At 39.6% G+C, this 14,247-nt stretch overlaps 1 protein-coding gene across 3 annotated transcripts in view; it reads left to right on the top strand.

The window, feature by feature from the left end:
• Positions 1-14,247, top strand: part of MYCBP2 (MYC binding protein 2) — a 240,277-nt gene that overhangs the window by 142,601 nt on the left and 83,429 nt on the right. For all 3 annotated transcript variants that reach the window (XM_063425851.1, XM_063425848.1, XM_063425854.1), the window contains exons 45-48: positions 3,898-3,947; positions 4,367-4,539; positions 5,634-5,778; positions 6,226-6,435. In XM_063425851.1, the coding sequence (XP_063281921.1) occupies positions 3,898-3,947; positions 4,367-4,539; positions 5,634-5,778; positions 6,226-6,435 (578 nt within the window). The remainder of the gene's footprint in view (positions 1-3,897; positions 3,948-4,366; positions 4,540-5,633; positions 5,779-6,225; positions 6,436-14,247) is intronic.

Consider the following 14,247-nt stretch of genomic DNA (forward strand, 5'->3'; position numbering starts at 1 on the left):
CTGCACTCATACACACACACACACACACACGCTGCACTCATACACACACACACACACACGCTGCACTCATACACGCACACACACACACACGCTGCACTCATACACACACTGTAAATAAATATTCAATCAATATATTTTTTTTAGGATCTAATTTTATTTAGAAATTTACCAGTAGCTGCTGCATTTCCCACCCTAGTCTTATACTCGAGTCAATACGTTTTTCCAGTTTTTTGGGGTAAAATTAGGGGCCTCGGCTTATATTCGGGTCGGCTTATACTCGTGTATATACGGTGTGTGTGTGTGTGTGTATATATATATATATATATATATATATATATATATATATATATATATATATATATATACACACACGCTTTTTTTCTTGTACCTTTTTGTGCTTTTTCCCACATATCCCAATACTAACATAATGGTTTCAAAGCTAGTCAGCTGTTGCTCATGAACATTTCTTTTTTTATATTTATATTGTTCCTGCATCCACAATTGTATTTGTCTATGTGAGAAATGTGCTATCAAGGGAAGTTTATTCATTGTTTGCGGCATGTAAAAAATCTATGAAAGTAGTACCTTGGAATAATTGAAACATAAGTTTAATATGATGTCATTCCCAAATTTTATAATTAAAATACGGAATAATACATCTGAGTGTTGAAATTGGCATAGCTAGTGAAAATGGTTCACTAGTGCTATGTATGCCAATAGGTATCCCAAACAGTAATACTCAATGTTGTTGTAGGTAGCATTGGTACTTTTTTTGGTCTTCGATGTCTTGGCAACCATAAGAAAACAAAAGGGAATGACCGTGTGCTATTATCTTATAGATGTACCCATTGCGCTGGATTGTATTGTATTTGTGCTGGTACTATGGAGCTAATAATTGCAGCTTGATAGTATAATTTTACATTAGGGAGATTCATTTCTCCTTGGGTAAATTTATTATACAGATGGTGTAATATGTGGATGCTGCTATTCTTGGGATTTTATTTGCCCAAATTAAAGTATTTATTATTTTTTGAGTTTTTTAAAATAAGAGGCTGGAATGAGAATTGGAAGAGTTTGAAATAAGTACTGTAGTTTAGGAAGAAAAAAACATCTTGGCCGCAGCAATACATCCTGACCAGGAAAGGTATTTTCCCTTCCAAGAGCGTTTCTCTTTTATGTCCGCAAGTAATTTTAGGTAATAAGCTTTATACAGATGTTGTGTAGACTGTGTGAATTTGATGCCTAAAATAGTTAAGTTATCATATCTCCAATCAAATGGGTGTTGAATTTGTAATTCCTTTATATTCTCCTTTTAAATATTTATCCCCATGGCTTGTGTTTTATGTACATTTAACTTGTAATATGAGCAGTTACTATAATAATGTGGGGAATGTTTGTAATGAAATGTGTGGTTGTGTCATGGTGAGAAGGATATCATCTGCAAGAAGTGTGGGTTTATATTCTCAATTTTATACAGTGAATATTTACATTCTCTCAAACTAAATGAGTAAGGGGTTCGAAGGCCAATACATACAGTAAAGGCGAAAGGGGACAGCCTTGCCTGGATCCGGGGGAGATTGGAAATGTCTCCGAAGTAAATCCACTATTTACCACTTTCGCAAATGGATTACTATACAGGGCATCTACAACAGACCTGGACATCTATAGAAACTCAAACTTTTGTAAGACTGTGGAGAGGAAGGGCCAGTGCAACCGATCAAAAACTTTCTCCGCATCTAGTGATAAAAACACTGTCTCCTACTCCCCGCAGCATATGAAACAAATTTAGGACTAGTGCCATCTCCTTCCTGTCTCCCCTTTACAAAGCCCACTTGATCATCATTAATAATTGTTGGAAGTATTGAGGCTAATCTATTCGCAAAACTTACTGCCAACAATTTTATATCTGTGTTTAATAATGATATTGGGTGAAGATTTTGTCCTCTATCTGGTGTCTTTCCAAGTTTGAGTAGAGTTGTAATATTGTTGGCATCTTGGATTGCATACTTTTTTGAGCAGTTGGGCTGCTAATAATTTAACTGATTTAAATATATTGAGTATAATATTTCAGTTTTTGTAATATGTGCTGTTTTTGACATGGAAAGACAATTAAGTTGTTTGCGGAGATCCTCTATAGTATTTTGTAGAAGGTCAGTAGGAATTATATAATGTATGGCAGTAGCATCTCTGAACGCACGTAAGAGTTTGATATACTAATATTTTCTCTCCCGTATAGTCTTTGCTTGTGAGCAATTTAATTTGGCTATTCTTCAACACCAACTCCTTGATATGATGGTAGTGTGCTCTTAGAAGCACATCTCTCGGTATAGATTCCATAATGTATTTCGGACTGAAGGTCAATAGAGTTAAGGTTCCTCCTGAGGTGAGGGGGGTTAGGCTGAGGTTGTTGGGTGCGGGGGTGGGGGGGTACTTGAGACCAAACAATAAGAGGTGGTGATCAGAGAGGGGGAATGGAGTGTTACAGATATTAGATGCTGTACATGCATAAGAGAAAATGAGGTCGAGGGTATTGCCAGCTACATGGGTGGGATAATTAGCCCACTGGAGGAAGTAATTGAAAGTAGTTTAGAGGCTGCTGAGGTCAAAGATCTATTCTTAAGACTTCTACACTAGTTTGCCAGAAATGTATCAATTTAGTAGATAGGGCATCTCACGCAAATATTGGTCAGTGAGGCTTTCTTTGGGGCTTCGTTCTTCGTGTTCTAAGGTGGAATTGCTATCCTCGGAAGACTCTCCCCTCTCCTCCGGGCATTATGGTCTAAGCGACCGAATATTCCGGGGCCGTTTTAGGACAAAAAGAATTCAGCTTGTCAGCCTTCATGGCAACTTCTTCATGCCTAGAGACATCATTATTACCAAGGATGGCTCTGGAGTAAATTGTCTGTTGTTTTCTCCGTGAGTTTTAAATATATGAGAGGCCAAACACCAGAGCTAAGATTCTGGCGTCCATCTTGCTCGGCGATCAGTCACTCCCCCAATGTACTAAATTTGATATTCTTTTCATAGGTTGTTTTGTCATCTCAATCACTTCCTGGAAAACTACACAAAACCATTTATTTTACATATAAAGGCAAACGGAAAATCTAAGCTCCAAAATCTATTCACCGTTTCATCGTGTTGCATTAAGGATCTAAGAGAATTTTATGTAATTGTCTCTAAAACCTTTCCTTTGTGTGTGTATTATGTCCTTGTTGTTGCAGGAGATAATGCATACCATGAAATTGTTTTACCTTGTAACAAGTAAAGGGACCACTTATCTTTGAGTTTATGGCATCCCTTGAGTGTAAATTTCATGGAACCAGTTTGCCACTTAGTTGTATTATACTTTGATGGCTTGAGAGAGAAAAGGAAGGCTGGCACAGTAAAGAAATGGGCGGAGATGCACAAATGAAAAATGGAATGGGTGGTGTGCGTATAGAAGGAATGGAAAAGAGTACTTAACATACAGGGAAGAAAAAAAGTGTAAAATTCCATGTGGTTGAAAGGCAGTAATGAATTAGCACAAACTCATCCCAAAATGATTGCATCTCAATCCACTCAGCTTAATTCAAAAATTCTTCCGAAGCTGCAACTCGTGCTGAATGCTTATGGATGCTCACACATCACTCTGTAAACAAGAATGATGCTATGGGTTAGTATTTTAGTATTTAATAGATTTAATTACTAGCAATTTTGCCAGCACAGCTTTCATTTTAGTTTCTCGGGGGAAATCTTGTCATCTACACGTTTGAGCATTGAAGGTCCCCTGTAAGAAGAACCCATGGCACCATGAAAATGCAGTTGTGACATCCATTGTCTTGATAAGTGTCACTGCTATATATTTTTTTTAATGTTTTTATTTAAAATTAATACCAGTTCTAATTTGTGTCTTTACAGGCAATGAACTAGAAGAAGATCTAGAAATTGTTGAAGAGGCAGCACTGCAGGTAGAGATTGCTATTAAATGTAACTGGTCAGAGAAATGTCTCTCGGCAGGTGTTTTCCTTGAAGATTCTTATAGAATATCTGCAGTTATATTGTTGGTTCATATTAGTGCACATATTCACTCTTCATGCCACCACAGTAGAATATAAGTGTCTTGCCTTTTATAAAGGTATTATTCTCAGTTAAATTGGTCTGTTGATAAGATCATTAAATGACTCGAAACCTGTGCGTAGTTGTGTATTTCCTACATACCTTATTACTAGTAATATGGACCTGTCCCTGCTCTTTCAGTCTATAATTACACCTCAGTCTCCTTCTACTTCTCTTCCACATCTTCGTAAGATCATTGCTACTTAGAGAACATAAAACTTGGAAAAACTCAACAATTTGAGAAACCAAAACATTTGCAATTTTCCTCTAGGTATGCAAAACCCATTCAGGCATCCTGGGCAAAGGCTTGGCTCTCTCTCACTCTCCAACCATCCTAGAGGCCCTGGAAGGAAATCTACCTCTGCAAATGCAGAGCAATGAGCAGTCCTTTCTGGAAGACTTCATTACTTGTGTTCCTGGTTCTAGTGGTGGACGATTGGCAAGGTATTCCATGTCGGGTTCGAACAATAGCATTTTATGTAAAGCACATGCAGATATTTCATCCTTCAAATGTCTTGTTTGTGTGTTAAATTGCTTTAACAGTGTGAAAAACATTACACAGTTATTGGGACTATATTCCTAACCATTTATTTGTTAGTCTTCATAGCATAGTTCAACATATCAATACACCTTAACCATCCTTCAATCAAGGGAGTGGGAGGAAATAACTTTGAGGAAGAGACATATTTAGTAATTAAATGATCTACCTCAGTACATGTGGTAAATGGGCTGAGAGGACCACTTACTGTATCCTCTATGGTTTGTGAGAACAAGAACCTGTTGTGCACCTTTGGTGTGCTGACTATTAGTTTTGCCAACAGCCTTTTTTCTTTATCAGTAGCCAAGATCAATAGAGAAATGCTTGTTTAATTTTCTCTCTTAATTATATTTCAAATCGTGTTCTCTTTTTTATTATACTCCAAATTGTATGCTTTTGATCTGTTGATACACAAACATTTGGGATAATCTGATATAGTGTATTTTGTGTTGCATGTCAGCAAGCTAGCTGGCGCTGAATTTAAAGTGCAATTATGTAGTCATAAAACAGTACAGCTATCACTGTAAAATCAGTCACATAAATTTCACAGATGAAAATGTAGACACACAATAAAGTGATCAGCACACTACTTGAGCCAGTCTTATACAGGCTCTTTTAAATGTGAGTGTGATACTTTTAAGTGTTTTTATTCACTTTGAGTAATTGATCCTAATCACTTGCTGTATTGCCCTTTTGAGAGTATGTGTTCTATTTATATTACAGCTCAAGACTATTAAAGGGTATACTAACACTTTTAATATCACTGTGTATCACAATTTTACATTATTTTATTTAGTGATCTATTATCACTCTGTTGCATTGTTAACTTTGTTTTATTGTGAAGCTATGAATTAAACTGATACTCTGTATTCAATATGTCTTGTGTGTGTGTGTGTGTGTGTATTACTTTTATGTTGACCTTGGTTCGCTTTGTACTATTTTTATACTTTTGTTTGTGCTTCTTTCTTTTACAAATCTGTGTGCTGTTATTTTCTTCTAGGTGGCTTCAGCCTGATTCATATGCTGATCCACAAAAGACATCACTAATTCTAAATAAAGATGACATCAGATGTGGCTGGCCCACTACCATAACTGTGCAGACAAAGGATCAGTATGGAGATGTAGTTCACGTTCCCAACATGAAGGTATTTTCTTAAACCCACAATAAATCCTTCTGTATAATTAATTTAGAACTTTTAATGTCTTTTAGGACCTGTTGTAGTTTTGTTTTTTCATTTTGAATTTAGTTTTTCATTTTAAAGTGCAAAATGTCTCTAGATTATTATCATCCACATAACCATGGAGAACAGAAGCGAGAGCCGTCAAGGTTAGCACATGTTATTTAGATATTGAATGCATGTTTTACCTCGTGTACCATGGAGCAAAGCAGGTTCTTGCAGTAAGGATTAGGAGTTTGTGACAAAGATGTATTTTAGTGTCAGGTTAAGGATCTGAAGTTGCGCTGTAAAAATTATTGTATGCCCAGATGTCTATTCAGCATTTTTATTGTTTACTATTGTGATCTTTTAAAGGTATACTTGTGTGTAATTTTTAAGTAAATTATCGTCTTCATTTATTTTGACTTTTTAAAGGTTGAAGTTAAGGCTGTCCCCGTCTCCCAGAAAAAAAATTCCTTGCAGCAGGAACAAGTAAAAAAACTTGCTCGTATACCTGGCAGCCCATCTTCAGCCTCCACAGGCAATGATATGACATTTGGAGGCCTTCCTTCACCAAAACTTGAGGCCTCCTATGAACCTATGATAGTGAAAGAGGCACGCTACATTGCAATTACAATGATGAAGGTAATTGTGTCTAATGACACGTGTTACTTTTATTTATTAGATGTATGGAAACATAGTAATACATGTGGGCAACATTGGGAATAGGAAACTAAAATTTATATAAAGGATCACATGTCGTGTTATCAGGACTCGTTTACCGAAATTACAAATTGATATTTCAGAAATATAAAACGCCAAATGGGGGGAGTATTATAAAAGTCTATTCCCTACAAAATAAACAAAAATTAACTTTAAGGAAAGATGGAGGGGCCCCCTATCACTTGTATTACACTCTAGTTTATGTACTGGTTACCTCTATATCTCTTCATTTAACTTTAGTGCATAACATAGAGTGTAATGCAAGCGTTGGAGAGCCCCTCCCATCAGTCCTTGCAATTTTAATGGGTGTTTAATTTGTTTACTAATACTACTCTCTTTGGAGATTTCGTAATCGTTTTATTTTATTTTTATTTATTTTTTTTAAACCTGCAGAATTTTATTTTGGACAGGGAAACTAATAAATAAAAACCATATCCTATAATTGTTTTTAAGAGTGTTTCATTAAAAAGTATGTTGCATTTTACTTTGGAGTAGAATGTTATTTTTATAAGGGTCTGTCTTTTCAAAGAATGTTACATAAGTAATAAGATGTTTGGCTAGCTCAACTGTGTTTAACAAGAACATAACTATCATAGTCAAATTTCAGATGCTTAACAAGACTTGATCTCCATTTTTTTTATTTTGCATTCTTTATTTTTGATAGTGCATAGTAGAACAAATAGCTAGACAATGACATTCCACAAGAGTATAAACATTGCATAGGCGGAAAGTTTTTGGGAAATGTCAGTATACAGCACAATTTATAATACATGAGAGAAGTTTAGAAAAAGAATACATGTCAGCAGCAAATTGTAGGAGAAAACTTCAAGATGCATATATGGACATGAGGATGAGCCAATATTACTACTGAGTTGGTAAACAAGAAATTAGGAAAATAAAACATTGTGAGATAAGTAGCACAGTGTCAGTTTGGGCAAAAAATCGAGCTACTTCCCTGATGTCCACTGATGGGAGGCTATAGACCGTGGGAGCTGAGCGTTCGCTGTAGATAATATCCAACGCTTAGTTACTAGTAAAGACCCTCAGGAGGCCCCCCTAACAGGCAGAAAAAAAGCCCCAGAAGGAGTTACAAATATAAACACAATAACTGCTGTATGAACAATATCAGTAGAAGCACTGCAGAATGTCTAGCCAGAAATAGTCCCGGTTCAGCTTGGAAATTAGCCTATGCCCTGCATGGGGTGAGCACAGACCCTCCACGGATGCCCCCGTGTAAAGCTCAATAGCTCACTTTAGTAGCGGTATGTTGTTGCCGCGTGGCATGCGGGCAAGTCCCGTGTGGTCTCCAGGGATCTTTCTGATTTTCCTGAGGCCCAGCTTGTTTCGAGACACAGTCCCTTTCCTTGTGCTGTACCTCCTGTGCTGCTCCAAGATGTCTCGTTTGGAATTTTCGCGCCGTGCAGGCCCGAGCATAACGAAAGCCTTTGCATAGCTATGGTCCGTGGTCTCTCAGTACTTGTCAGGTCCTTGTCAGGCTTTCCACATTTTTCATGCTCAAGTTTCAACAGGTCCGATCTCCGTGGCATCTTGAGCAGGTGCGATGGGTGCTGCTTCCACTTTAGGGCCTTCCCTTACTGCCGGAGACACGGTTTTGAGGAGATGGAGCTCTAGTCTGCTGTTAAAGGACCACTCTAGTGCCAGGAAAACATACTCGTTTTCCTGGCACTAGAGTGCCTTGAGGGTGCCCCCACCCTCAGGGATCCACTCCCGCCGGGCTCTGGGGGGAGGAAGGGGTTAAACTTACCTCTTTCTCCATCGCCGGGCGGGGAGCTTTCCTCCTCCTCCTCTTCTTCCTCGCGACGTCATCGGCTGAATGCGCATGCGCGGCAGGAGCCGCGCTCGCATTCAGCCGGTCGCATAGGAAAGCATTCATAATGCTTTCCTATGGACGCTTGCGTGCTCTCACTGTGATTTTCACAGTGAGAAGCACGCAAGCGCCTCTAGCGGCTGTCAATGAGAGGCTGGCTTAACCCTCATAATAAACATAGCAGTTTCTCTGAAACTGCTATGTTTATAAAAAAAAAGGGTAAAAGCTAGCTGGACCTGGCACCCAGACCACTTCATTAAGCTGAAGTGGTCTGGGTGCCTAGAGTGGTCCTTTAAGCATGTTGATACATCCTGCTTTTCAGCTTTTGCTAGAAGGCCACAAAAATATATTGTCTAACCTGGTTAGGGCATGAGGTGTAAAACACGTCTCCCCGCCATAACAAACAGGCCCCATCCCCTTTGATCTACATTTTGCACCTTCCATGTTTGGCAATTTGGTGAATCTGTCAAAGTATTGAAAAGGAAAAAAAAAAAAACTTGCTTTTGAAGTTATTCAGATTCATATTAATTTGAACAAATTACCTATAAGGATCATTGTAACTAACACCAGCTATTTGGGCTAGTATTCTGAATTGGCAATTTAATACATGCTCTCACAAAATGTAAAACCTACTTGGGAGTTGTTTTTTTCAAAATATATGTGTGCCTTTTTGGAACTATATGGTTGATTGATTCCTAGATCTTTTTTTTTTTTCTTCTATATTTACTAAACAGTGTGTTGACACAAAAAAAAATATGAGCCTATCACTTTAGCATCTCACTTTTTAGAGAAACGAAGACTATATATTTACAGAGATCCACATAAATGCCATCAATTACCAGTGTACACTATAGCCAAAATCCTTAGAGCGAGAGAGGTAAATAACTTAACTATTCTAGTGGGAAATATCAATTATAATGGAGCATAGCAAAAGGCATACTTAAAGTAAGAAAAAAAACACTGATAAATTTGCCATATACACACTTTGGGATGGCTTTCTTTGACACAGTTGTTGGAAATCACTGCCCTGTACATAATTATTTTTATATATTTATATATGTAGTAAGGCCGTTTGGCCTGTATTTGTGTGAGGGGGTTAAATTAATTCACCCCCCTATATAAGGCACACCCCTTACCTGACTCATATCGCCTGAGGTCAGCATCAGAATGATTTCCACTTCTGGGTCACCCAGATGCCATTTTATCTGATTATTCCATGAGGTATTCTAAACTGAGCTGTGTCATGAATCCAGCCACAGGCTTTTCCGGCCTACCACTTTCTTTCTTCAATCCATTGCCGTGGATGATGTCCAAGTGACTCACAAACCGTAAGTCGACCTACCCGTTACACCAGACATCAGTCCCACGGCACCATGCACGGGTCAGGTCCTCACTTTACGGCTGCATTTTGTCTAAGTCTGTTCTAAAACCATTGCATGTTCATGCATATCATTCGTTTAAACCCCCTACCGGTCTTTGGGTGTACTACAGGCTTCTTAGACATTATCGCATTTCATGTTCAAATCAACAAACCACTGCATTTGCGCCTACACACTGACCCCCACTGGTCATTCAGTGTACTACAGGCTTCTCGGACATTATTGCATTTCATGTACAAACCAACGAACCACGGCATTTTCGCCTACATGCTGACCCCTACCGGTCAATCGGTATACTACAGGCTTCTCAGACTTTATTTCACTTCATAAGCAAACAAACTAACTACAGCATTTTCGCTTTTATACTGACTCCTATCTGTCAAACGGTAGGATTAACCCCTTAAGGACACATGACATGTGTGACATGTCATGATTCCCTTTTATTCCAGAAGTTTGGTCCTTAAGGGGTTAAAGGGTATATTAACATACAATCAGCATTTCTGACCCCTACTGGTCAACAGCAAAACAGTCTTCACATGTCATATACAATTTACCAGCCAATATAAATTACACATAAGATTGTTTTAAACATAACCATAAATTAAACTCCAGCACGGGCTCAACTTCAGGTTTAATTCACAATAATTTACATTTCACATCAAGACCAACAGTGGTTCTATCAACACTGCCCCCTACAGGTCTGTCAAGTACGTTGACAATTTTCATGGGGTTTTACAAACACCAAAATACTGACACCTATAGGTCAACAGACAAACAACATTTCACATACCAATCAGTATCCAACTACACTTCCACCTATAGGGCACTCGGCAGATCTCCAGTGCACTTGCATTTTGCAACACCATGTTCACTGACCCCTACCATTCAATAAGACATACAACAATTCACATAGCAAGCACTATATCAACATCTGGTATAAATACAAATATTATTACACAGTAGCAGACGCATCTGTATATACGTAACTGGTAATATAGTTCACATACATTTTTCACAGCACGCTGCTCACGCAACAGACTTTCCCCTAGCAAGGGGACATACAAGGTGGGGACAGACCACATTTTCACTTGTACATACGGCACTTAATGGGTTAAGATTGATACATATTTAACCAGTATGGCTACGATGTTTAATATTTACACATCACGGCACTTTACTTTTCACATATACTGTACGTATTAAGATAAGCTTGGTCTATGCCATATTTCCTTATGCCATACGGTTTTATCCATTCAGGTTACAGTACTACTAAAAAACCTATACGGATTGTCAGGTGCAATACCATACTACCAGGTACATACACCTGCTCACGTAGTTATTCATCTCTTACCTTCCCTGGAATAGTAATAGTGTACTGGCAATTGGGGTTCTAGGGCCCATAGGTATTACCCCCTTTTTTTCTCTGCATTATGCTTCGGTTAGTGATCCCGCGAGGCCAACATCCTGCCTCACACTCGGAGGCATACACCCCTCGGGCCACTCGTGAGCTAGGCGCCTCGCATTGTATCATAGAGAGGGCCTCACCTGTCACTCCCCTTCCTATTTTCTGGTTACTGTCACCGAGAGGCCAACATCCTGCCACAGCGTTCGGTGGCTACACAAAATCCCCTTGCGCCAAACATAGAGCCTCTCAAGCCACTTGGCAACTAGCAGGGCCTCACCAGTCCCCAAAAAACACCAAGCCTAATCGTTTCGCCTTACGGCTTAGCTAGCAAGCCAGTACAAGACCCCTGGGTACAAATAATAATTGCAATCTTTATTGTTATTTAAGTATTTCTCAAAAAGATGGTCAAGAATCACTTCTTCCTAGCACCCCGGCTAGAATTGATACACCTTCAAGCAGAGGAGATGTTGCTAGTCCAGCAGCAATCAGATCCTGGACGAGCCCACACATTACCACCGACCTAAGGATGTGACAAATCCCCTACGCTGCCACAGCAAGGAAAGCAGAGTTATTCAAACTCCTCCATACATCAACGGACAACACAGAGGCAGGGAAAAGGCCCAGCTACACCAACTCAGGTGACACCCAGGCCATGCTAGCCTCACCCATAAACTCATGAGCCAAAAAATTTATGACAGACTGGTAATCTCGAGTCGGTCACTACAGCCCTCACAAGGCTGGGCCTCACGCTACTGTACAACCAGCACCAACCGAAACTCGGTTACCTGGTAAAATCAATTCTTATGACACACACCCTGCACGTATGATCCCAGCACATTGGGGAAGCAAGGCATATATATGTATGATGATGTATCTGTGATGGTCAGATCCAGGGATTCCAGGTCAATCGGGAACTGACCATCCCTAGGTTGGTTTGGCATTTGGAATATGTAGAGATGTTTATTTGTGCAGGTACCCATACAGAAGGGATTTTGTCCCAAACAAATGGACGAGCACTCTCAGGCTCCAGGTACCAGCACCTCTGATCTACCAGAGACAATTGATATTGTGTAGTTGCGTTGCATATAGACTGTTGCATATATGTTCAAATGGTTCAGGGCACATGACAAACCATGTGTCCCAATACAACTTACAAATAACGTACTCACCAATGCATTTTCAACACTCCTGACTCATCACCCCTTCAGACTTGTAGTAGATTTACTAAAGCTCTGGAGCTTCAAAGGGCTCCCATACAGGTATCATAAATACACCTTCAAGGAATATAGCATGCCCTCACTTACAGTCAGCACAACAGAACCATTGGCTGTAAACATACTCATAGCCAAGATTTGCAGAGGGGTCTTCCAATCTCCACCATTTACAGCATGGCACCAAACAAACACATTGGTATTGTCACAAGGAAATATTCCCTTAAACAAAGACTAACCATAGACTTATTGGCACCACAGACCTCCGCTACCCCCAAGTCTTAACTCCCTCATACCCTCCGAGGAGTTTCCTTACTATACATCACCATTGATCTACCTTAACCAAGCTTCAACCCATGCTTGAGTGATAGCTGTAAAGTAAGACCAATATCATCAACCCAGTAAACGGCTACCATCTACCCTCCATACTTACATGGCATAAAATGGGCAATCCTTTCCCCGCTCAACTTTCAGGCTACAGATTAGCCCACTATCGATATTCGCAGATACTCTGTGCTGGTTATGATAACATATCCAGAGGACTTACAGTCATACACTATCTAGAAGACTTCTTGTTGATCAAAGATAACATATTTTTCACTAGAAGCCATCACATTACTGGGCATACGACTTGAGTCGGCATCCATACACGCAAGTTACCACAAGACAAATAGGGGACATTCTCAACTACATCAATCACTACCTCCTGCTTAGTACTTACAACTGCAAGGAACTACAATCTCTACCAGGTTCCTTAATTTTGCCATGCCAATCATACCACAAGACCACGCTTTCACATACAGAGTACTTTCCCCTCTTTTCTAGACACCACAGCAACAGCAGACCTGCACATGGGGGGGAATTTCTTAACCACTTGGCATGGTAAAAGCATGTTCCTTCCAGGATTGTCTGACACTTCTCCAACCAGATGGTCAGACGCGGCGTCTACCACGGGTTTGGCAGTGCTCTACCGGGAACGATTGCTTTGGAGCTGTTGGCCATGGCATCCAGGTTTGGAATTTTTTCCACCACCTCAGCCCCTTTGGGGGATCTACCCCATTGTAGCAGCTGCTGTGGCATGGGGTAAATCATGGTCAGGGTCATCAATCCGTTGTTACTCAGACAACTAAGCACATGTCATATCATCAACAAACGCCACTACTCATCCATAAGGTCATGATAGAAACATAGAATGTGACGGCAGATAAGAACCATTCGGCCCATCTAGTCTGCCCAGTTTTCTAAATACTTTCATTAGTCCCTGGCCTTATCTTATAGTTAGGATAGCCTTATGCCTATCCCACGCATGCTTAAATTCATTTACTGTGTTAACCTCTACCACTTCAGCTGGAAGGCTATTCCATGCATCCACTACCCTCTCAGTAAAGTAATACTTCCTGATATTATTTTTAACCCCTTAAGGACCAAACTTCTGGAATAAAAGGGAATCATGACATGTCACACATGTCATGTGTCCTTAAGGGGTTAAACCTTTGTCCCTCTAATTTAAGACTATGTCCTCTTGTTGTGGTAGTTTTTCTTCTTTTAAATATAGTCTCCTCCTTTACTGTGTTGATTCCCTTTATGTATTTAAATGTTTCTATCATATCCCCCCTGTCTCGTCTTTCCTCCATGCTATACATGTTAAGATCCTTTAACCTTTCCTGGTAAGTTTTATCCTGCAATCCATGAACCAGTTTAGTAGCCCTTCTTTGAACTCTCTCTAAGGTATCAATATCCTTCTGAAGATAGGGTCTCCAGTACTGTGTACAGTACTCCAAGTGAGGTCTCACCAGTGTTCTGTACAATGGCATGAGCACTTCCCTCTTTCTACTGCTAATACCTCTCCCTATACAACCAAGCATTCTGCTAGCATTTCCTGCTGCTCTATTACATTGTCTGCCTACCTTT

This window comes from Pelobates fuscus, chromosome 1, assembly GCF_036172605.1.
Source record: "Pelobates fuscus isolate aPelFus1 chromosome 1, aPelFus1.pri, whole genome shotgun sequence".
NCBI classification, from domain to species: Eukaryota; Metazoa; Chordata; class Amphibia; order Anura; family Pelobatidae; genus Pelobates; species Pelobates fuscus.